The sequence below is a fragment of the Peromyscus leucopus genome, chromosome 14, assembly GCF_004664715.2.
Source record: "Peromyscus leucopus breed LL Stock chromosome 14, UCI_PerLeu_2.1, whole genome shotgun sequence".
Lineage (NCBI taxonomy): Eukaryota > Metazoa > Chordata > Mammalia > Rodentia > Cricetidae > Peromyscus > Peromyscus leucopus.
The window spans coordinates 23,229,073-23,253,598 of NC_051075.1; the positions used below are offsets into that span (position 1 = coordinate 23,229,073).

At 48.1% G+C, this 24,526-nt stretch overlaps 1 protein-coding gene and 1 long non-coding RNA gene across 2 annotated transcripts in view; both read right to left on the reverse strand.

Annotated features, from left to right (window-relative positions):
• Positions 1-18,414, reverse strand: part of LOC119088974 — a 50,971-nt gene extending 32,557 nt beyond the window's left edge. Inside the window, exon 1 of the long non-coding RNA XR_005092734.1 lies at positions 18,189-18,414. This is a non-coding gene — a long non-coding RNA (uncharacterized LOC119088974). The remainder of the gene's footprint in view (positions 1-18,188) is intronic.
• Positions 18,415-21,355: 2,941 nt separating this feature from the next.
• Positions 21,356-24,526, reverse strand: part of Egln3 (egl-9 family hypoxia inducible factor 3) — a 28,329-nt gene continuing 25,158 nt past the window's right edge. Inside the window, 2 exon segments of the mRNA XM_028869700.1 lie at positions 21,356-22,950; positions 24,061-24,134. Coding sequence (XP_028725533.1) covers positions 22,934-22,950; positions 24,061-24,134 — 91 coding nt within the window. The 3' untranslated portion in view covers positions 21,356-22,933.

Here is a 24,526-nt window from a genome sequence, read left to right on the forward strand (position 1 = left end):
AGGTCATCGCCAAGGCCAGGCTTCTTCGGGAGTTTCCAGGACCTGATTGGATTTGTGTGGATCTAAGTGCTCGAGTGGGTCAGGTCTTCTTCACGTGCTTAGGCCACTCACCTCAAGTTAGGAGAGCTGTGGAAGGAGCAATGCTGTGGCCACCACCCAGCAGGCTGCACCCTCTGCCACGCTCCTCCAGACAAGCTCCCGAGGTCAGAGTCTGATGCTTATGCTTGGCATGGACAAGCCCCGACACTTGGATTTTCAGCTCCCAGTGTCCCAGTCCCTGGAGAATCGGAGTCACAGACCTGCAGCTGCCCAGAGAAGCAGGAAGGCAGTGTCTACCACTCCTGTGTTTGGCAACAAGTTACTATCTCCCTTTATACTGGTTTATCAGACGCGAATCTAGCACCCATGGACGTGGCAATTGGACAGACACTATGGAGTCTTGACCATAATGTCTCTTACATTAAGACTCTACAAATACTCACTGAATAAGCCTTATAGAAGCCTCTGGGGAAAGTGCTTCATTTTATAGGTGAAGAAAAAGATGCACACAGAGGATAGAGCTTGCTCAAGGTCCCACAGCCCATAATGCCTATTTCAAAGGCTCATGGTTTTTACCCATGTCCATATATCCAGGTACTCAGAATGACATGCCAACTGTGTATTTGGAATTAGAGAAAACAGCAGTGTGCCTTTAATTACACCTGTAATTCCAGCACTTGGGAGGTGGAAGCAGGAGTCTTTCTGCAAGTCTGAGGTCAGCTTGGGTACAGAGTAAGACTTCGTCTTCTTGCTCCTACTCTCCCTATCAAATAATAATAATAATAATAATAATAATAATAATAATAATAATAGAGAAAAGGTCCATTGTACCATCACAAGAGCAATCAGAAACCAGGTAAGTGTTGTCCTTATTGGAAGTCCTTTCTTATCTGTGTGCAGATGTGTATGTGTGTGCAGATGTGTATATGTGTACAGATGTGTATGTGTGTGCAGATGTGTATGTGTGTGCAGATGTGTATGTGTGTGCAGATGTTATGTCATGACTTGTATGTATAGGTCAGAGAACATCGTTTGGGGAGTTGGGTCTCTCCTTCCACCTTGTTTCTGAGGCAGGGTCTCTCTTGTTATTTCTGGTACTGTGTTGTATACCCGCACTTCAGACCCATTCTCCTGTCTCTGCCTGATTCTCTTGTCTCTACCTCCCATCTCCCCATAAGACGTGGTAGTACTAAAATTACAGACACCAGCTACCACATCTGGCCTTTGGGACCTGGGTTTGGGTCCTCAGGATTGGGTGTTTACCCAGTGGGCCATCTCACCAGCCAAAGGCCTTTCTAATCTCTTGTTCTTGTTCCAAACAAAGTAGCAATGACAGAAGCCAATCTGAGACTCTTGCACAGCCAGCCACCATCCGATGCCACCACCTCCCCCTGCTGCTAATGAGCAAGATGGAAGGGACGATGTCTAACACTGTTATCCTCCCAGCTCCAAGGAGAGACCTGATTGGAAGCGAGAGGAGAGGGAAGTGCTGTAGGCTCCTGTCTGTGGGCCTGCCCAGTCGGCCTCCTCAGCCAGAGCCCTGCTCCCTGGGATCCTTTTCTGTGATGGTTTGAATAAAAATGGTCCACATAGGCTCATAGGAAGTGGCACTATTAGGAGGCGTGGCCTTGTTGGCATAGGTGTGGCCTTGTTGGTGGGAGTGCGCCACAGGGGGCAGGCTTTAAGGTTTCAGATGCTTAACCCAGGCCCAGTGTGAATTTCTCCCTTCCCTCTGCCCTCAGATCTGGATGTAGAACTCCTAACTACCTTTCCAGCACTGTGTCTGCCTGCATGCTGCCATGCTTCCCACCGTGATGATAATGGACTAAACCTCTGAACTGTAAGCCAGCCCGCAACTAAATGTTTTCCTTGGTACGAGTTGCTGTGGTTGTGGTGTCTCTTCACACAGATAGAAATCCCGACTAAGACATTTTCTCTCTGCATTCTGCAGCCACAGCTCAGCCAGCTTTAGAGCGCCGTGGCAAGAAGGGGATTGAAGGACTCTGACCCTTGAACCTCCACAAGCTTCTGTGACAGACCGAGTCTTCAGCAAAGTGTGTAACACTCATAAGATAATAAGCATATTTTTAGTGGGGCAGGCCGTCTGTCTCAGGAGGCAGGTCGCTGGGACATGCTTCTGTCCTTGTTATCAAACAGTGAAAGTGCCCGCTGTGATCCGATTGGCCGAAGCTTGTTCCCTGTGTGGTGGTAGGAGTGCCTGAGGTCACTGAGCTCTGCTCTGGAACACGTGCTCATCTCCTGGAGGGTGAGTAGTCATGGCTCCCGAGTCACTCACTGGCCCTCACACTCACTCCCACCGCAATGGTTTTCATCATTAGGCAGAACCCACAGAGCCATCTGATCTTGGACTGGGGGCTACATCAACCTCCTTGCTTTATAAAGTTACCCTGCTTCAGGCATTTCATTATAAGAACGAAAAATGGGCTAAGACAGTACCTCTGTGGGATCTAGGTGGGTAAGATAGGCTGACAAACTTAATCTTGATCTGAACCCTGAACGACTAATAACTCTAGAGACTGTGGACACACATGGGAATCTACCTCTACCCCCCACCCCCCCACCCCCACCTCCCCCGCCCTCAGAGTTGAGGCTGCAACCCAGAGCCTGCTGCATACTCTGAGGTATGTTCTCTGACCTAGAAATTTCTTCTTCTTTTTCTTCAGAGCTGAGGACCGAACCTAGGGCCTTGTGCTTGCTAGGCAAACGCTCTACCACTGAGCTAAATCCCCAACCCCGAGAATTCTTACCTATCTGTTCTGCCATGGTCTAATTCTAGGAAAGGAATAGCTCCAGTTGCTTAATCTGCCCACAGCCCCCACGGAAACAACCGAACAGCCTAAACCATGCCACTGAGCCCGTCACCCCATAAGCGACACAGATTTTATCAGTAGTACGTCATTTGGTACGAGCGTTCCACCTTATGAAGCTACCCCATGTCCCAGTGCTGCTTACAGTGCTATAGTGATCACATGCATGATGGATGACAGAGCTGAGTGAGAGAACTGGTCCGTTGAGAGCTAAATGAAGTCAGAGGCCCCAAAGTTCAAGTCTCGGGGCAGCAGCGTTCCCATGCACACCCGCCTCCAGGGAATGCTGCCAGGCAGGCCCTGTCCTCCTTTGCAAACTCCTTACTGCAATCTTGTCGGAAGAGCTTTGGTTGGACCCATATTTGGTTATATTTGAGGAAGGGGCATGCTGGGCCAAAGGCTTAAAAGGAGAAAAAGAACGTGTGTATATTAAGTACTGAGATAAGTTTATTTCCCACATACTATCTAGAAGAGCAATAGACAGACGTCATGTAACGCCAAACCCGAAACCGAACCCTCTCCCTTCATTTGGGGGGACAGCGGGCTGCTTTGATTAAATCTCAATTCAAAGACTGAAGGGTAAGTTGTCATACTGTGGAAGTCTTAGTGGCTACAGGGCACTGTTGCTGCCAGATGGCCTTGCTAATCATCAGAAGTCACAGATGTCTTGATTTTCTTTTAAAGCGGGTGTCCTTCATCAAGATAACACAAATTTCCCGACAGACAGAAGGAAATTCGCAGACACCATGCAGGGGAAGCAGGAGGTAAGAGTGAATGGCCCTGCTAAAAGCAGCACCCCACGCCCAGGAGAAAGTGTCCCCACCCTGGAAGTCACTCACGCCACCGTCCCAGGTCCTGCTCACCACAGCCAGTTAGGCAAACCCTGGCACGAGGTTGCCAGCCAACAGCCAAGAAAGCCACACAGGGCCGAGGAGTGAGTGGGCCTAAGAAAATAAGAAGCCAGGAGGAAAGGCCGTGGGCTTGGCTAAAATTAGAACTTATCAGATGGATTTAAGTACTGAGAATGTTATCTCTCACCACAGGGGGGGGGGCTGTCAAGAGGAACACAGGCCACAGGATGAATAAGCAGAAAAATAGGAGGAAATGATGTGCCGGAGAGCTGGCCGCTGGAGAGCTGGCCGCTGGAGAGCTGGCTGAGACAGCACACTCAGAAGCCCCGAATCAGAGAATTCGCTGAGGCAGAACTCCCCCATAGCAATATACTGGCAGACACTGTGGAGGGGGGGCAATTTGTCCCCCGCCTTTTCAGAATTGTGGCATGCCCTCTGTTTGCAAAAAGAAAAGTCTACGGAGACAGTTTCTTGGGAAATTCCTACGTCCAGCATTTTATGGCACACAGCCAGTAAAATTTCCAGAATCCAGATAGTCGGTGAATCCTCAGGTCCTTCCCCCAAGCCCCTGCTCCTTTCTTGGCCACCCCCAGCTCTGAAGACAAGAGGCTTCCAGATCCACCAGGCGGCTACTCCAACGCGCTGAAATACCAGCACACCAAGTCCAGATGCTCACCTCTTAAGTCCTGTTTCTCAGAAGTCCTCAAGAGACAAACAGGCCTTCTACTCCTTAATCCCAAGTCACATTTTGACATCTACACACACATCAGTCACAAGGTTCCCCTCAAGAAACAGACACAAAACCGAGACTTCCTCACACATGGAGTGTCTTAATCAGCTCAGTATTTATCCACTCCTAAAGCAATTTCTCTCAACCGCTTTTATACGTTGGAAAAATGTTACCAATAAAGTCCAACAGTATTTCCTAAATATCTGAGATGTCTTCTTAAGAAGAGCCACAAAACGACCTCTATAAATTTCCCACAAAGAGCCAGGTGTAATGGCACACACCTTTAATCACAGCATTTAGGAGGCAGAGGCAGGGTTATCTCTGTGAGTTCTAGGCCAGCCTGGTCTACAAAGTGAGTTCTGGGACAGCTAGAGCTACATAGAGAGACCCTGTCTAAAAGAAAGAAAGAGAGAGAGAGAGAATGAGATTTCTCAAAAGAGTTGGCACTCAGGAATGTAAGAAGCAACTCTTTCCAGAAAGGCTGTCTTAAGTGGGAAATTACCAAGGATCAAAGTCCCCCCAAACAAATTTTTTATTTTAGTCTTATTTCGACAGTCTTTCATACTTTCTAAGTAGACTGAAGGCCATGTGTCACAAGGCAGGTACCTAAGTGTGTCAAGAAGAAAAGCTAATGCTTCCTTTCCTCCCTGGAAAGCGCATCTGACATCGGAATGGAAGGGAGGCCCCAGGCACACTGCCCAAATGCTCCAAACTGTACCCTAGTGTTCTCCATTCCAGAGGACCTGTGTTGCTTAACTCTATCTTATAGGTGAGGATGGACCCCAAACAGCTCATGCCCAAGAGGCCAGTGTTGGCTAGAAACCCAAAGCCCCACCCCGCCCCCCATTGACTTAGGAGGCAGGCAAAGGAGATCTTATTTAAGAAGCAAGAAGAATTCAAGAATGAAGCCTCTGCGTGCGCGCTTTTTACTGAATAAGCACTCCTTTAGGAGGCTTGGCCTGGAACACTCGTGAATAACCCATTACGGGGAGAGAGAGAAAAAAAGACCAGGCGTTGAGCATTTAAAGCCGGCCTCCTCCAACTCCATTCACCCCTGCTTTGTTTGCCATCTGTCCTGCAGGAAGGAAAAGAAACGCCGAGGACCTGGAGGTCTGGGGTCCAGTCTTGCTGTGCCGCTCCTTCCCGGCGACCTTGGCAAAGCCACCTAACTGTTCTGAGTAGTTTCCTCAGCTGGGAAAGAGGAAGAGCTGCCTCGCTGTGGTTGCGCAGAACACCAGAGTGTGCACGTAGCGTAGGCACAGGTATCCTCTAGGACTCCAGCTTGTCCATTGTTGTAGGCTTCCATTGTTATAGGTAAAGGCCATGGCCCGAGCTAAAGGGTGCCTTTCAGAGGACCCACCCACGGATGCAGTGAGAAGCAACGTATCAAAAGTCATGCTTGGGGGTTGGGGATTTAGCTCAGTGGTAGAGCACTTTGTCTAGAAAGTGCAAGGCCCTAAGTTCGGTCCTCAGCTCTGGGGAAAAAAAAAAAAAAGACAAAAGTCGTGCTTTTGGAACAAGATTAGCCTGGCTCTTGAATGCAAACCAGCGCATTATTACTCAACTGAGTCCAAGGGTAGACAGTTTCAGCTTGAAGGGAACTCTCGGTTTCCGCTCCGTCTGTTAGGTCTCTAACCACCCCACTGGCCAGTGTTGTTTCCACGCCTCTCAAAAACTTCAGGGCAGAAGCCAAGTGCACTTTTGTCCTTTTTATTTGAACTAGCTTTGTTGAGTATAATAACCCTTGCACTTGATCAAGCCTAGATGTACCTGGCATGCCAGCTCCTATCTTACACAAAGCATTGACCTGGCGTGGCATTTCCCATCACTGCTTTCTCAGCAACACAGGACATTTCAGACTGAATGGCTGAATCCGAGTGGGAAAAAAAAAAAAAAAAAGAAAGAAAGAAAAAAAAGAAAGAGAGAAAAAAATCCTGAGTTACTTACAGAAAAGAAACAAAATCATGTCTGAATTGATAATTCATGATTTAGACAGCCCACAATTTAATTGGTATTAACTACTCTACTAAAGAGTTTTAAAATGTACTTAGGTAAGGCGTTTTATTTCCATGAAATTGGATCTTTGCTCCAAAATTTAATCTCCTCCTGCGGACTCCGCTCTATCCAGATGATGTAACGGTGAGGTAGGCTCTTAACATTTCATTGCCAGGAATATAAATGAAATTGATCAGATTATTTGCCAAATAATGTTCCCTCAGCTGGACCAAGTCCTCCCCTAAGTGGGCTGTGAAAGCAAGGGACCAGAGAGCAGACACTGAGAATCGCATTTTCCAGTGTGATCTTGCAGGCCTCGGATCGGCCAGGAAAAATTAGTGTGCATGAAAAGAGATTTGTTGTATGGTTCATTAGTTTAGGGGACCTTTGTCTGGAAAGAACACGCAAGGGCTAAAGAGTCATGTCCCTTGCGGGGTCAAAATAATGCTAACATGAAAACGACAAAATCCAGAGATGAGAAGTAATAAACAGTCGTTAAGCCCTCCCTCCAAGGGCTGCTGGGAGAATTAGGCGAGGTGTAGACCACTTGAAACTGCACTGGTCAGGCCGTAAGTGTGTGGATGCTTTTGTACAGACAACAGGCCCAGGGCCAGAGCACAGGCCTACTTCCCCCTTGAGCCATAGGCTGGTTCTCTGCTCCAGCAGGGCCTGGAGACGGAGTAAAATCCAAACCTGATTCCTACCAGGGCTGTCTCGCAGAAGCCACAAACAGTTGGGTCCTCCCAGGGAAGGGCTGGCCTTCTGCAGTGGCCTCGGCAGGTTCCTGAGAGCTGCGCAGAGAAGACAGGATGCTCTGGCCGTGCCTTCCAACATTCACCACCCAGAGGAGCTGAAATAGAATGGACTCCAGGTGCCAGCTGATGGGAGTCATCTTCTGAGACCCAGTTCTGAGAAAATTTCCAACAGCATCTTCTGTAGGGGTAACCCCTGGCCCCGGGGGAAGTGGGAGGCAGGCCCAGGCTCCAACTTCTTCCAGAAAAATCGGGGTTATGTGGGTGCCTCAGCCCAGGACACTTTAGTGAAGTCTGGGGTATAGCATCCACCTAGAGCCTACAAGAAAGTCCTTTCCAAGCAGGCGTCCTGAGATATCGCTGAGTGACTGAGTTACAACAGCACCCAAGCTCCCAGGGTTCGAGACCCCGGGGTGGTGGCTATCACCTGTCTTTTCTGTTCCAGAGACTGCCCTAGAGCCGACATTAGGTGAAGGACTTGTAACTAGGCTGCCATTCCTCCATCTGTCTTATCACCTGGCACCTATGTGTGGCCATCCGACCTGCAAGGTCCTTGTCTTTCCTGGGGATGAGCGGCCTTATATTTTTCTTTATAATTTTTTCAATTACACAAGAGATGTGTGTTCTCTTGAAACATCCAAATAGGGACTGGGAGATGATGGGGGTGGGGGGGTAAGGTGTTTGCTGCAGGCCATGGCCACCGGAGTTTAATCCCCAGACCCCCGGCTCCTCTCTCCAGAGGGGCCTCCAAGACAACCCTGCCTCGGCCTCCCGGGTTGGTTTGCTTTCACCTGGGTCCTAGGTTTGGAAAACTGGTCATCCTGCTGGCACAGCCGGCCCTTGGAGGGCTGAGCCGTCTCGGCCCCTCTTACCTTTATAGTTGTTGGGGTTACAAGGTGTGTACTAATATTATATGTGGAAATTTAATTTTCCAATTCAGAACTGGTCAAAGCATAGGGAATAAGCATCTGTGGAGCGCTCAGCTACAAATAGGGCACCAGGCCCCGAGACCAGTCTTTAAGGGGGTGACTGAACAGCACATTCTTAGTTCTCTTTCTTCTGAGAGTGCCTGATGCACCCCTTTGTATGTGTGTGATGTGAGCGTTGGTGAGAGGGGAGCAGAGGATGCCCTTAGGTCCCTGACTTGCCCCTTGATCATGGTAGAATGTCTCTATCAAACCGGCTACCTGGTCAGCACACTTCTGAGGGTCTACCCTCTCCACCTCCCGCGTCTCCATAGAAACCCTGAGACTATACATGCATTCCACTGTATCTGGCTATACAGGAGTCCCGGGGATTTGAACTTGGGTCTTCAAACTTGCACAGCAAGTGCTTTACCCATTGAGCCATCTCTCCAGTCCTCTGCCTTTGTTTTTATTAGATTTATTTATTCTCTGTGGGCATGCTTGTCATCGGATTGGTGTGTGGAGGACAGAGGACAACTCTCTCTCTCTCTCTGAGCCGGGCATGGTGTTGCACGCTTTTAATCCCATCCCTCAAGAGGCAGAGGCAGGTGGGTTTCTGTGAGTTCGAGGCCAGCCTGGTCTACAGAGTGAGTTCCGGGACAGCCAGGGATACACAGAAAAACCCTGTCTTAAAAAAAAAAAAAAAAAAGGAAGAAGATCTCTCTCTCCTTCTACCATGGAGGATCTGAGGATCAAATCCAGAGCATCAGGTTAGACAGCCAGCTCCTTAAACTACTAAGCCACCTCACTGCACACCCTCCATTTCTGCAGGATTCTTTTCTCAGATTTTGGACTCAGGGTTAGTAGATCCTTCTTCCTCTCCTTCCTCTCCCTTTCCCTCCTCTCCCCCTTCTCCCCCCTCCTCCCCTCCCCCAACTCCTCATCCTCCTCCCCCCCTTCCCCTCCCCTGATTCCTCATCCTCCATTATCACTTGAAAGACATGCCACTAACTTCTAGTCTTGACTTCAGATCTGCGGCCACTCATCCAGTCTTCTGAACAGGTACTGTTTTCATCGCAGCAATTTTAAGATTCCTTTTTTTTTTTCTCTCTATGTTTTTTGGCAGTTTAATTACTATGTATTTTACTATTAATTTGCTTTGGTTTAACCTTTAGCTACAGTTACCTTTAGGATTTTGAGGTGTTGTTTTTTTTTTGTTTTTTTTTTTTTTTTGTCTCTGGCTAGATTGGGGAGATTGACAGGTCCTATTTGAGGACTTTGGGGCACCACTCTCTTTCCCGTTAACTTCTGGAACACAGATGATAGGAATCTTAGCTTCTTGGGTGTTCAGGTGAGTATTTCTCACAGGTTACTAAGGCTCTAGGTATTCTGTTTGTTTTCAGTTTATTTACCTCTGCTTTTCCGGTTGATGAACCCGGATGTCTTTACATTCTCAGGTTTTGTAGTCTTTGCTGTAGTTCTGGGTCTGTCCAATGAGGGTTTTTTTGTTTTTGTTTTTGTTTTGTTTTGTTGTTGTTATTTTGGTTTTGGTTTTTCCTTAAGATTTTTTATTTTATTTTATGTGTCTGAGTGTTTTGCTGGCATGTATGTATGTATGTGCACTGTGTGCATGCTTGGTGCCTGAGGAAACCAGAAGGTGCCAAATGCTATGGGATTGAAGTTATGGACAGTTGTAGGCCATCCTGTGGGTGCTGGGAACTGAGCCTGAGTTCTCTGCAAGAGCAACAAGGACTGTTAACCACTGAGCATCTCCTCAGCCCCTGGCCTCTGAGCTTTTCCATTTTACTTGTATTTTTCTGTTCTACAGTTTCCGTATTTTAAAGCATCTGTTTCTTTGCTGGGGTTATTTTTTGTTGTTTCAAGGAAGTCTGTTGAAGGATTTTTATTGTAAACATTTTAACTCTTGTGAAATAATGTCAATAGGATTCATTTCAGTACTTACACCAGGCTTTTTGTTTTGTTTTTTTCTCTCATTAAATGTGTGATTTCCTGATATGACTGACTAGTGGATTTTATTGCATCCTAGACATTTTTTTTTTTTTCGAGACAAGCTTTATCTGTGTAGCTTTTCGCCTTTCCTGGATCTCGCTCTGTAGACCAGGCTGGCCTCGAACTCACAGAGATCCGCCTGCCTCTGCCTCCCGAGTGCTGGGATTAAAGGCGTGCACTATCACCACCTGGCTGCATCCTAGACATTTCAGTTCCTCTGCTTGGGGAGCTTGGTGGGACTTAAGTCACCTTCCGTGTTTGTTCTGTGTCCTCCCCTGTGCTCACATACCTGACCAGATTGTGCTTTTCCACTCAGCCCCATGATAACCTGTGGAATCGCCCTCAATCGACATACCTCAAACAGTGCTTTTCAACGTCTCTACATCCTAATCCAGTCAACAACTAAAACGAACTAACTCAGCCTGGTGGGGTAGGGGTGGGGATCGCAGCCCAGGGTGCAGTACCAAGGACTGATGCACTGGTCAGGATAATGAAGGAACTCCCGAAACAGAACCATGCCCTGTGCAGGGAGAGCCAGGAGCTCATGAACCGGATGGAATATCTGTTATGCAAGGCTAGCAAGCTCTCCTGCCTCACCTACCAGGCTGTCTGGTGACTCCCCCAAAGCTTTTGACGGCGACCCCATGTTGCTTCCAAATCTCCTGATCCAAGGTGCCTCTTACATGACCTACTTGGAAACCAGGTTCTCCAAGGAGACCCCTAAGATGATGTTTGGAATTATCCTCCTCTCTGGACCAGCAGAGCAGTGGGTGGTCCCTACTTAGAAGGAGCTCAGTACCTGTGTAAAGAAAGCCTTTGGCCTGAATGAGTAGAAAACCACCAGGCCAGGACCAGGACTAGGCCCCAGTGCAGCCTTTTCCCAGACAGCTCTCTAGCTTAGGCCACTGGTCTCCAACCTCTGCTGGGACGCTTGGCTCCTGCCAGCTCCAGGGACTTGACGCCTAGCCACAGCAGCACAGCCATCCCAGGCGCCTGTCTCTGAAGACCTCTCAGATTCAAGGGCTCGGGCTCAGAGGCACTTTCTAGAGTTCATGTTGGTCTGTCCACCAGTTTTTTGACATTTGGGCTCTCTAAAATTCCTTAATTTTGCATATTTTGTTTCCCATTCTCCTCATAAGCTGTGCCTTTTGCTTCAATGAGTCTAGGCATTGGACAGTACGTGGAAAAAGCCCTGTACCACTGTCCATTTGTTTTAAACAAAGTGCTGACCTAACTCCATGTGAGAAAGGCTAACTAATTTCCTTCCCCAAGCTCTCCCCCACCTTCTGTCTTCATTTCTTTTATTTTCACCAATAAATGATGCTAAGACAAATGTACACACATAATAAAAATCGGCTAACTTACTCAATGCTTTTTAAACACGAATGCATAGTTAATTATATACCGGAATGTAAGAGCCTTAAACTTTTTCCAAAAATGGCTGGGGCTGCACGTCAGTGGTAGAGCATAGGACTGCCTGTCAGGCGTGGGGTCTTAAGTTCAATCCTTGGTAGCTGTGAGATGAAATTCTCAAAGAAAATGCAGAAGAAAATCTTTATGAAACTCTTAAATGTGAAGTAAAAAAAAACATGAAAAACTTGATACATTTGACTTGAGAAGGAGAAGGAGGAAGATTTTAGTTATTCACTTTTGTGTGCATTGGTGGTTTGCCTGTATGTGTGTCTGTGTGAGGATGTTGGATCCCTTGGAACTGGAGTTACAGACAGGTGTGAGCTGCCATGTGGTTGCTGGGAATTAAACCCCGGTCCTTCAGGAGAGCGGCCAGAGCTCTTAACTGCTGAGCCATCTCTCCAGCCTAGAGATTACCATTTTAGATAAACTGGCTGGCAAAGGGCCCTGGCATTCTCCCATCTCTCCTACTGTGACTAGCTTTTATAAGTGGGTACACTGCATATGAACGCACGTACTCACGCTCTCACACTTTATGCCCTGATGCGTCTCTCCAGCCTGTACCTTTGTGAGATCCCCGACCCTGTGGTGAACAATGGCTTGTAGCACGCTGTTGTACAGACTGACTTCCCCAGTCAGTTCCGTGTTTGGTAGGCATCTGATGTCTTTGGAGGTGTTATGAGAAGCGGTGCTTAGCAGTTTTGGATTTAGCTCTCTGCCAATGTCATTTACGTTTGACCTCATAGAAGCCCATGGATACAATTGCTGAATCAAAAGGGTGTGTGTGTGTGTGTGTGTGTGTGTGTGTGTGTGTGTAGCAGTTAGCAACCCTTACACAGTGGATAAGAGGTTTCATCCTCACCAACATAGGTTGAGGAAATACGGCCCCTCTTGATCTCAGGTCCCTGTCCTGTCTCTTCTAGGCTGTATAGATTGTCATGTTCTCATTCACTTGGAAATGGGCTCAGGAACTTCTTGATGCTTAATCTCACTGCCCTGCCCTTGAGGTTCCATCCAGTGCAACTGTGATGAAAGGTCACATGTCCAGGAGAACAGAAACTTGAAAGATTCTTGAGGGACCTCACCCAGCCGTATACAGAGGAGTAAACATTGCTGGGTGTGGCGATGCGGCCAGTCAAACTGTAGAAAGAACGATATTAGAACTGTGGAGCTGCCTGATTATTGACAGTTGGCCTTGAGCTAACAGAGATCCACCTGCCTCTGCCTTCCGAGTGCTGGGATCAAAGGTGGGTGTCACCACATCCAGCTATAGATAGTGATTAAGCACCCCCAAGGTTCCATAGTTTCCATGAGAAAACAGTAGCCGCATTCTTCCCATGATCCCCTGGCTGCAAGTCACTGAAGAGAGTTGAAACTGCTCCTGGTCACCAACCAATGCTACCAGCTTGTTCTACAGGCCCTGGTCTATGGACCACCACCGACTTCTCATCCTGGTTTGAGGTGGGGTGAACACTACCACATGGACCACCAGTCAACTACCGCCATCTTTCCATTCTGTTCAGGGCCCCCGAGCAGGCCCATGATCTCCTTTACGTCTTATGCTGGAAGGCCTATCTGACAGTCCCTCCTGGAGCCAGCCTCCTGCCTAATATAAGTACAATGTCTGACAATAATAGCAGAAAGGAGCCCGGGGCATCTATTGTCTGGTTAGTGGCAGCTAGACACCATCTGTGCTCAGCAAGCATGAAGGTCCGTGAATAGAAATAAGCCATACATGGTTATGAATAAACACACACCGTCACACTGCCATCTGCCTTTGGTCCATCATGGAGACTGAGGGCTCCCTGAGCCTTCTGTCAGTGAACAGGGCACCCACACTTCACTCCAGGACTGGGGCAGAGCCATGAACAAGCCAAAGGAGGGGCAAACTTCCCTGAAACTGGAGGCTGTAGAGCAAATAGAAACTCTCACAAAAGGGATGTTCAGGCCTCCAGCAGCATCCCTGCAAGCCCTGCAGAGGAATAAAGAGACCAGACACAAAGGCCAGACGGACACAGACTTCTTATTCAAAGCTTCCTGGCATGTCATAACTGCGTTTCACTCCTACTTCCAGTGAGTGATGTGGACATGGCTCACCAGCTGTTTTTGAATGTCAAGTCTAGTAGAGGTGGCTTCCCGGGCTCAAACAACGCCCTGAGTCTTGTGTCCTAGAGGTGGCAGTACAGGGTCACATGTCCATGGTGGTGCTGTCAGCCACGAACCAAAGCTGGCATCTTCTTGGACAGATTCCTGTGTCATTGTACCTCCCAAGTGTCCCCTCCTCTGGTTTCAGCTTTGGAGTTACACTGGAGACTGTGCACGGCCATGGCCATGAACATTTCTGTCATTTTAATCTTTCAAGCATGGGCATCATGACCTTAGACTGAGCATGCTCAAGAATGTGATGGCCTCCTCCACTGAGCATGCTCAGGGATGTAGTATATCCTTTTACTGAGCATGCTCAGGAATGGACCTCCCCATCCATGGATACATTGAAGCTCTGTGAATAAAACCCCCATGCTTTCTATATTCAAGGAGGACGGTGCCTTCAGAATGAAGACTGTGCTCTCCTAAGCTGCTGCAAGTATTACATATTCTCCACTCTTTATGTCCCATCTCTGCTTATTTTGGCTCTGTACTCTCCAACATGACAACCCTTAATATTTACCTTCAGTGTCTTCTGAACACAACAGGCATGAGAGATGCATTCTGATTATCAGCAACTAATTTCAGATGGGAGACCTGACCTGGCTATGGCTCCTTTCCGGAGAGAAAGCCCTTCAGGCTGAATGAAGGAGAGACCATCCACTTAGATGAGGAGAGAGGAAGAACATTCTAGATAAGTGGATAATCAGGTACAAAGTTTCCTATTCCCTGTGTCCAAGGCCTACAGCTCTGCAGACAACAGCACCTTCACTTTGGCTGGAGTTCCGGGGCTAACGAGGCAGTACAATACCTGTCTCCTTCCCTGTGATGTGGCCAGGTAGAGAGCAGCAGGGCCTCCTCAGTGGACCTTGTCTGCAGGGATGAGTTGGCTGTTCTGCAGCTCTGGGCACACACTGCCTAAACAGTTCCTCACCAACATGACTGGTCCTGCATACTCTGCCCTCCATCTCCCTTCTTCTCTCAGGAGAAGCCTCCACACAGAACACATGGCTCCACAGAATCAAGGAAAGAAAAGATGGCCCCTGAGAGTTCTGGACTTGACCCCTGGACTCTAAGTTCCCAGCCTCTGGCCACAAAGGGCATCAAGCCTGGAACCAAACGCGTTAAGATTCCTTGACCAAACCTTTTGTGCCCAAGAACAGCTACTTAGCATCTCTTAGAAAATCCACAATGCATCCTCTGAGGTCAATGTCTGTGGGCTGCATGAAAATGTGCTGTGGATGATTGACTGATAAATAAAGTGCTGATTGGCCAGTAGCTGGGCAGGAAGTATAGATGGGACAAGGAGAGAGGAGAATGCTGGGAGGTGGAAAGCAGAGGCAGTGAGACACTGCCAGCCACCGCCATGAGGAGCAGGATGTAAAGTACTGGTAAGCCACAAGCCACGTGGCAAGATATAGATTAATAGAAATGGGTTAATTTAAGATATAAAAACTAGAGAGCAAGAAGCCTGAGCCATTAGGCCGAATAGTTTAAATAATATAAGCATCTATGTGTTTATTTGAATCTGAGTGGCTGCCGGCCCAGGCGGGACTGGAGGTAACTCCAGCTACAAAAATGTGTTAAAAGCCTGGTACACAGTAGCTCCTAGCGACAGAATCCTCTCCCCACTGGAAAGGAAGGAACAGTTTAGGCAAACAATGGATGAGCAGGCTGGCTTCGTCAGCTTGACACCCACTTCTCTTGGGTAAGAGTTCAAAGGAACAGGCAGTGTCTCCTGAACAGCATGGATGGGGCCCTCTCTCTGTGTTGGAGATTTTTACTCTTTTGGGGCGTCTGCCACCCAGCTCCCAAGTAAATCACACATGGAAGCTTATTCTTAATTATGAATGCCTGGCCTTAGCTTGGCTTGTTTCTTGCCAGCTTTTCTTAACGTATCCCATCTAGCTTTTGCCTTTGGGCTTTTACTTTTTCTACTCCTGTATACCTTTCATTATTTCTTACTCTGTGGCTTTGCTGTGTAGCTGGGTGGTTGGCCCCTGTTTCTCTGGCTGCTTGTTTTGCTTCTTTCTCCCAGAGTTCTCCTATTTATCCTATTTGCCTGCCAGCCCTGCCCATCCTTTCTCCTGCCTCGCTATTGGCCAGTTCTTTATTAGACCATCAGGTGTTTTACACAGGCACAGTAACACAACTTCACAGAGTTAAACAAATGCAATACAAACAAAAGTAACACACCTTAAAATAATATTCCCCAACAGCCCCCCCCCCACAGGAAAGCCAGCAGCCTCTGGGTTAGACCTCCGTCTGTGCCTCCCAAAGACTCAGGTCTCTCAGACAGCCCCACCCGGTCAGATCCACTGATTTGCTCGGCTTCTCCCTACCGACTCCCTCCCTGACAATGCAAACCCCTTCCCCGGACATGCCGGCTTTACAAATCAAAGGACTGACTCAGTGGTCGCCTGCTTGGCCACACTTGCTCTGGCTCTACAAGCCAGCAGCTTGGTGTCTCTGGCCCTGTGTCCCATGTGGGACCACGCACCTGGTGGTCACGGTTTGGGAGCACGATGTGGTGCCGCGGCAGGCCTGTGGCAGCAGGGACTTGATGCCATGCTGGCAGAAGATGATTTGGCCACTCCCATTATTTGGCCACTAAGACCTGGTGCTCCACAACGGTCTGGGGACAGAATGTCGGGGTGCAGCCCTGCTATCCATTAAAACAGAGACCAGGAGCCCCCTCGAGTCGCACCTCTGCAGTCTCTCAAGCACCCTTTGACCTTCAGCAGTGACACCTGGGGGTTTGGGAGGCTCGTTCCGCTGCCTTATGTACCTCTTCTTTCAACTCAGAGCGTTGTGAGGCATCAGAGCCTTTCTTCTCCCACAGGCCATGCTTAGTGGATCTCAGCGGTGCAGCCAGAGATCAGCCCCCTCCATTCAGCACAAGGTGTAAGGGATGCTCCTTCCAGGGAGCTGCTCTCAACCTGGAAAGTGCCCCGGAGAACACTACAGACACCACCCTTAGCAGGGCCCATCAGAGACCCTACTGCTGAGAGCTGCATCCCCCCCCCCCCCCCCCCCCCGCCATCATGGCTTCCTGCTATTCTTGGCCCTGACGTTGTTGGCTGTGTGTTGGCTCACGCCCTGGGAGATGGCTTGAGGCACAGCTCCCTGGTCCACCTTGGCACAAGCCAGTGTCTGTGGGGAACAGGCCCTCTTCTCCTCGTGACTGGCTGTGCCCCGCAGGCAGCCTCCCACTCTGCTCTTGGGGGGAAGTTTGCCCTCTTTCCAGTTGGTGTCGCGACAGGCAACAGTGTTCTGGAGCCCAGCTGCCTGGAGTTCTGGCCTGGCTCCCTCTGGTGGTTCAAGCGCCACAAAGCTGGTTTTCAACCCTTGACCGGCGGCGTCTATGTTCCTCTCAGTGGTTCTTTCACAGCAAGGGGTGGACCAGGAGGAGCAGGGAAGAACCCAAAGTGGTTTCTCTCACCATCTGTCCCCAAGGACGGTATTAGTTACTTTCTCATGGCGGTGCTCAGTTCCGACAAGAAGCCGCGGGAGGGAGGATTTGCTTCGGCTTGGGCTTTCAGATGGTGGGCAGAGTATGGTAGATCGAGGGACTCCTGGCTCAGGGAATGGGTCTGAAGCAGCTGGCTACATAGTTTGGGCAGGCCCCCTTCCCCTCTAACTGACCCGCATTCAAACACACGAGGTGGTGTGGGGCCTTTCACATTCAAACCGAAGGACATTTTGGCTTTAATAAGAGCCGCAGGAACAATGAAGGCACCCGAGAAGCTTCCGGCTTCCCTGGGTTGGAGACGCGGGCACTGACTAGTTAAAGAATGCATTGGCGGCTTTGACGGACCTTCAAACTGGGCCCTAAAATCTCTAATAACTTTGATTACTACAGACCTCATCATCTGTACACATAATATTTTTTTTTTCTTAAACTCCTGCTTGTGGACATCAAAAGTACGGTAGCTCCTCCCTAACACTGCGATGCTGTGACAAGTTGTGCTCTCCTTTAGTCCCCAGGGCATTTTTTGTGGTCAAAGTGACATGGCAGAGGGGGAGATGATTGACATGATGGGGAAACATTTAAGCCAATGAGAAGACCGAGGGGAGGGAAAAAATTGAAAGTGGATATGATCAAGGTGTGTGCTGTAATGAAATGCCGTACACTGTACAGTTAATATTAACTAGTGAAAGGGTTTTTGTTGTTGTTGTTGTTTTGTGTTTCAAGACAGGGTTTCTTTATGTAGCAGCCCTGGCCATTCTAGAACTCATTCTGTAGACCAAGCTGGCCTCGAACTCACAGAGATCCGCCTGCCTCTGCCTCCCCAGTGCTGGGATTAAAAGTGTGTGCTGTCATCATCCGGCTACAAACAGAAGTTTCAAGATAGGAAAAAAAATTAAAATATGAAAGGAAATCAATAGTTAAGAACAGAAAAATGTGTAATAAAAAAAACTAAACTGAAGTATCACACAAATTAAATTTCAGGCCAAATTCTATAACTCAAAATATAAATCAAACCTCACAAACCCAAATGAGTGAATCGGGGAGCACTCACCATGTTCATTCAGCTCAGAACAGAACACCAGTGTCTTTCAGAAGATTAACAGAACCCACCTCTGTCAGAACTGGAGAAGGTCCAGCCGCTTGCCCTCCACCCACCAGCTTCTCCTCTGTGTGAGGACCAGCTCCACCCCAGCCTGCGCCTGACATGGGTGGACAGCTCTCAGTCCTCACAATGGCCCCTTGTGAGGTCACACATGGTCACATGATGGCCGTTAACCACAGCTGGTCACAACCCATAATGACTTTCTAGTTCTTTTCTTGTGGCTGTTCCCTAACCCGGGAGAAGAAGCAACTTAAGAAAAAGGGTTGATTTGGCCTTGGGCTTTCAGAAGATGGAGAAGACCTGGCTGGCGGAGGAGGACTCAGCAGGGGTGTGAGGAACTGCGTTCACTGTATGGACAATGTCCTGGGCCTCCCAGGGACCAAACACCTCCAGCTAGGCCCCACATCCAAGGGTTCCCCGACTTCTCGAAACTCTGTTGCCTACGCCGACCAGTCTGAGTTAGGGTTCTATTGCTATGGTAAAACACCACGATCCAAAGCCACTTGGGGAGGAAAGGGTTTATTTCTATTGCACTTCCTTTAGGGAACTCAAGCAGGGCAGGGACCTGGAATAGGATCTGAAGCAGAGGCCGTGGAGGAATGCTGCTGACTGGTTTGCTCAGCCTGCTTCCTTGTATTACAGCACCCAGGACCACCAGCCCAGGGCAGGAGGCTATCACCCAGTGTAGGCTGGGCCCTCCCCCATTAATCCCTAACTAAGAAAATGCTCTACATGCTTGCCAATAGCTTGATCTTATGGAGGCATTTTTTTTAAAATTGAGGTTTCCTTCTCTCTCTAGCTTGTGTCAAGTTGACATCAAACTATCCAGCACAGGGAGCGAAGGTTCATGAGATAATGTAGGACATTTCACATTCACTCCATATCAAAGACCTTCCCCCACTTTATAATAATGAGAGCAACCATCACAGTGATTAAGTGTCTGGGGGTTTGTGCTTCCGTGGATGCTACACACTGGCACCTGCTGGGAAGGGGACCTATGCTTCAGCGCCCTTAGGACTTAGACCCTAAAATCTGTAACATTTGGCTTTTACAGACGTCACCATGTGTGCACTAGGGCATTCAAATCCCTCTGCTTTATTTAAGCTGTGAGTTTTAAAGGAGTGGGGGGGGGCTCTCACTGACACTGTGGGTGCCTAACAAAATGCTGTTTCCAAGATATCCTGGGCATGTGATGAACGTGTATCAGCCCCAGAGGGAGACAAATGCATCACAACTTCCCTGAGGCCCTCATCAGAAAGCTGGATTCCTAAGGACAGTGTTGAAGTGCTCAAAAGGATCAAGAAAAACCTGTGAGTCCAGAGACCCACGGACACAAGAGACGTCCTTCCTGTGGCCACTGGAGATAGAGCCCATTTTCTTGTTCTCTAACAAAATGCCTCGTTTTGAGTTGTTTATTAACTTCTTGTACTAAAGGAACTCGGCCAGTTAAGGCTAAGGTGCCAAGAGCTGCGGAGTGGAAGGAGGACCTATACCGTCTCTCTCCAACACGCACTCTGTTGCTCTGACGAGGGAAGGACTGAACCCAGTCCTCAGAGCTCTTCTCTAAAGGCAACACCCTTCATCAGGACTGAACCCCAAGGCCTTATCACCTAGATGGCCCGCCTCTTAGTACTGTTGCATTGGGGTTGACGTTTCAACAGGGGTCTCGAGAGACACATGCTCACACCCACCGGATAGTACAACCTAGAGCTGGCTCCCCCTAGTCTTTTGAGTTCGCCTGCACAGTAGGCAGGAAGTCAAAGAAGGTGAGGCGGTATTTGGTAAAGGAGAGGACATGATAATGATCAGTTTTTGTGCTCTTCAGGGGTGAGGTCAGCAGTTCAGAGTGTGGGATTAGATGGTGTGACTTTCCTTCAGAATACTGTCACTATCACTCTAAGGTGTTAGTAACCCTGAGAAGCTATTTGCGATTTTACAGAGCCTGAAATGCTTGATGCCTAACCTATCTACCTTCCTCCACCACTGAATTTTTTTTTTTTTTTTTTTTGAGACAGGGTTTCTCTGTGTAGTTTTGCGCCTTTCCTGGAGCTCACTTGGTAGCCCAGGCTGGCCTCGAACTCACAAAGATCCGCCTGCCTCTGCCTCCCAAGTGCTGGGATTAAAGGCGTGCGCCACCACGCCCGGCACCACCACTGAATTTTTAAAAACCGTCTCTGCAGGTATTTCACGGCCACTAAACTGCAAAGGAACCATTACTCCAGGCAGCAGGGCGTGGTGGGGTGGGGTGGGAGGCAGCCCTGGGTACATGCGTATAGCGCAGGTGAAGTCCTGAGTGAAGGTTGATATGAACATGGCCACATCAAGGACCCAGTGCCTCAGACCCACAGGATGGCAAAGCCTGCCCTGGATGGGTGAGGCTCCGGAGGATGCCAAAGCCCTCATGTCGACAGTATGTGCAGCTTCTCCTCAGAGGACTGCGGCCCGAGACAGCTCCCCTTCTGAGGTCTCCCCCTGAGACCAGCTAACCCCTCCCATGCTGCACATAAGGTTCCTCGGTTGTGTAGGTAGTACTGCCCGGTCAGCGTGAGCCCAGCCCACCTGATCCCAGTCCGTATGTCTGTCTGTCCCGTTTTCTCTTTCCGATCCCCAGTCAGATCAAGTCCCAGCTGTGTGGCACTTGTGAACGACCTACTCACTGGCAAACAGGTAAGAAATGACACTGGGACCAACCAGAGCTCTCTAAAGCTCTGTCAACCTAAGTTTACAGTAATGGCAGGGGCCAGGATGGCACAACTCAGTGGAAGAGTGCTTGCCAGGGCGGGACGAGGCCCTAGAGGCGTGGTTCTCAACCTTCCTAAAGCTGCGACCCTTCAATACAGTTCCTCCTGTTGTGGTGACCCCCGAACCATACAATAATTTTCATTGTTCCTTCATAACTGTAATTTTGCTGCTGCTATTGTAATGCAGATATCTGATATGCAACCCCTGCGAAATGGTAGTTTGACCCCCAAAGGGGTCATGACCCACGGGTTGTCCTAGATCCAAGAAAGAAAGAAATGCCAACAGTCTAAAGGCTAGAAGCATAGATGTAGAATCCAATAAACCTTTTTTTTTTTTGCTAAAGACAAAAAAAAATAAATAAATAACTCAAACCATTACGGAGGAGACTGAGTTTATTGGACATGTATTCACTAAGTCCTTGCTATGTGCCAGGCATTGGGTTAGGTGCTGGGAATATGTTGCATTGATCAAAAATGTACAAAATCCCTGTCTTCGTTGTACTTAACACTCTAGACATCACAGGCTACAAGACAATAAACATAATAAATAAGGAAGTGACAGTGTAAGTTAGAAGAGGCGGAAGATACTAAATAAAATAAAACAGAGCCATGGTGGGGGGCAATGGCAGGTCTTTCTGGACACTTTCCAAAATGATTAAAGGAAAAATATCAGCTTCTTTCTTGGAAAGTCTGTACATCTGAACACGATGAAACAAAACATTTCCGGGTCTGTGATGCTTGTGGGATTCTAGCAAAAAATTAAAGAGGTTTGAGAGACGGGAGGTAGAAGCAAAAACTTGGACGGGTAACTTTTGCAAAACAGGCGCTAAGTGCAGAGTTCTGGAGGAAGTGGCATCTGCATCCTGCGGCAGCAGAACCTTCCACAGTTCTAGCAAATTCCACAAGTCCGGCCACACTACCAACCAGTTGCTCTCAAGGGCCCGGGTGGCTACAGGAAGGCTGGCGGGGGCAGACAACGTGGCAGAACTCTAACAGCTTTGAGATCTTTTCATTTCCAATCTCTTCCAAGAATACAGCACGCTGCTCTTTTTCGTTGCTAATTATGAACGGTTAAAAGGAACACTGACGGAAGGGATCGCCCGCGCTTCCCATCACGTCTCTCTTCTCAACCTGTTCACCACACACATGGGTATTGTACAGCGCTAGGCTTTGCTCTGCCCACACAGTTAGCAGAAGCTAATGCTGAACTACCAGGAAGATTTCTGTCCTTTGATTTAACTTCCAATTTCAATGCCAGAAAAACAACCCAAACTACATGGCCAGTTTTTATTCTCTGTCTAATTAGGTTCTCCAAGTAAGAAGTAAAAAAAAATAGAGAATAATGGTGGTGTCATCTTCAACAAGAAAGTCATTGATTTAGAAAGTCCAGGTTGTGTAGGGCCAGGAAAAAGGCGTGTCCACCATGGGACACTTCTACACTGATCACGATGACTGCAGCCCTTTCTAGAGGTAATAATGTCATTAGGTTGTTGTAACTGTCCAGTCTTGGGTTAACATCTGGAAATGGTTGAGATGATGTGTATCTGTTTCTTGCTGCTAGGGTTTCAGGGTGCCTCTTTATGGCATCTGTCACCCATGGGTTTTGCAAACCTCCTCCTTTCAAATCAAGAAGTATACATAAAGTGCAAATAAGAGTCACTCCTTGGCTCCCGGGGTCTTGTCTCCACAGCCGTACCCCCAAATCTATCAGTAAAACCGCTGGCCAATAAGGATGTCGGCAGGTATTTCTAAAGTTAGCCAATGAGTTCATCTGGCAAAGAGAGTGTCTGAAGGTCAACGCAGTCCTGGCGAGAAAACATGAAGTACCACAAACAAGACAGGGATGTGAATGATGGAGGCAGTAGGGGGATTTTACAGACTCTTTGGCTCTTGACTCTTAGAATTTCAGGAACCATTACTAAATGAACGGGGCCAGCGGATCTCACGCCACAGTCAGTCTTCGCTTTTCCCTGGGTTGGGGACAGGAAAGAAAAGAAAGAAAAAAAAAAGAGTTAGGAAGGGAAGTCAAATTTGATGAATTATGTCACCAAGTCTCTCTCTCTCACACACACACACTCCCCCTCTTACACACACACACACACACACACACACACACACACACACACACACACACACACACACACTCCTCTATTAAACAACGTCCTATTTTATAAAGCAAATTGAGATTCCTGATAGAACTGTGCAAAGGTGTCTTCCTTGGCATTTGATAGGTACAGAGGTCAAACAGGTCATGAGTTAGGCAAAGTTACACCCATTTCTTGGTACAAACACACATTTATTTATTTGGCAGGGCAGAAAATTGCACCCAGGACATTCCATGTGTTAGACAGGCAGGCTCTCTGCCTCCGAGCTACATCTCCAGCTCTTACTGTAAGGTTCTTGGGTGTGCAATCACCAGAAAGAAGGATATAGACATAGCATTTCCTGTATTTGGGGGGCCAGGAATCTACCTTTTCATAAACCAACCTGGCAGAAGTACTACTTCTGTGCAGCTTTTTGGGGAGGCAGGACATGGGGGAGTTGGAGACTTGGTCTTAGTATAGGGATCAGGTTGACCTCAAACTCATGATCCTCCTGCCTCAGCCTCTAAAGGCTAGTTCTACCATGCTCAGCTTAGTGCAACTGATTCTGAGAAGTGTGGTTTATAAATGCTGGCTAGAGGTGACAGGAATGATGTTGTCACATCGGTTTGGTAAGAGTGCACTTTATATATACTTATATTTTATACTGAGTCAAATCCCACATCAACATAAATTAGCTACTGGAACTAAGATCCACTATATATTCTGTATAAATGCCAAATTCATGGACAAAATTTTATATTGCACATGACTGATTAACATTCACAATAAGCTATTTCCATCTACTATAAATCATCACATGATCAGTGAGCATCCTGGGGGGGAATGCCCCTTGCATTTCCTTCTGATTTTTTTTTTAAGAGCATGAAAGCCAAGGTTTCAGATATCATTATATATGAAGCTGAATTAGAACTGAGGTTAAACAGTGTACCGTAATATGTAAAACACTAAAGTCACAGAAAATGATCAGACACATACTAGTTAAATTCCTGAATTTCTTTTTGGCTTCCGCCCTCTCTTCAGCATCAAAGTACCAGACAGTCATAGCGTACCTGTGAGAGACAAGCACAATGCTATTAGAGAACACCCAAGTCTTTACGTTTACTCTGTGAAGCTCACATTAGAATCATTTGTAAAACCACCTCCTATTAGGAGTCCACTCCCACTTTCATTTAAAATCATTTCCTTTGGGTTCAAGTCTGTATAAACGCCTGTAACACGTGAGTTCCGGGCACGTGCCAGGCATTGGAACTTCAGTGACGCTCTCACTAGAACCTGTTCTCGAAGCTCTCGGCCTCCGGTGGGAAGGACCCAGTGGGGAAGCCATCTGCATAGCAGACTGGTCCTGCTAACGAACGGAGGCTGAAGACACGGGAAGGGAACCGAGAAGGGGAGATATCCCAAGTCACAGAATCTTTCTAACTTGAGGCCTGCTCTCTTTAGT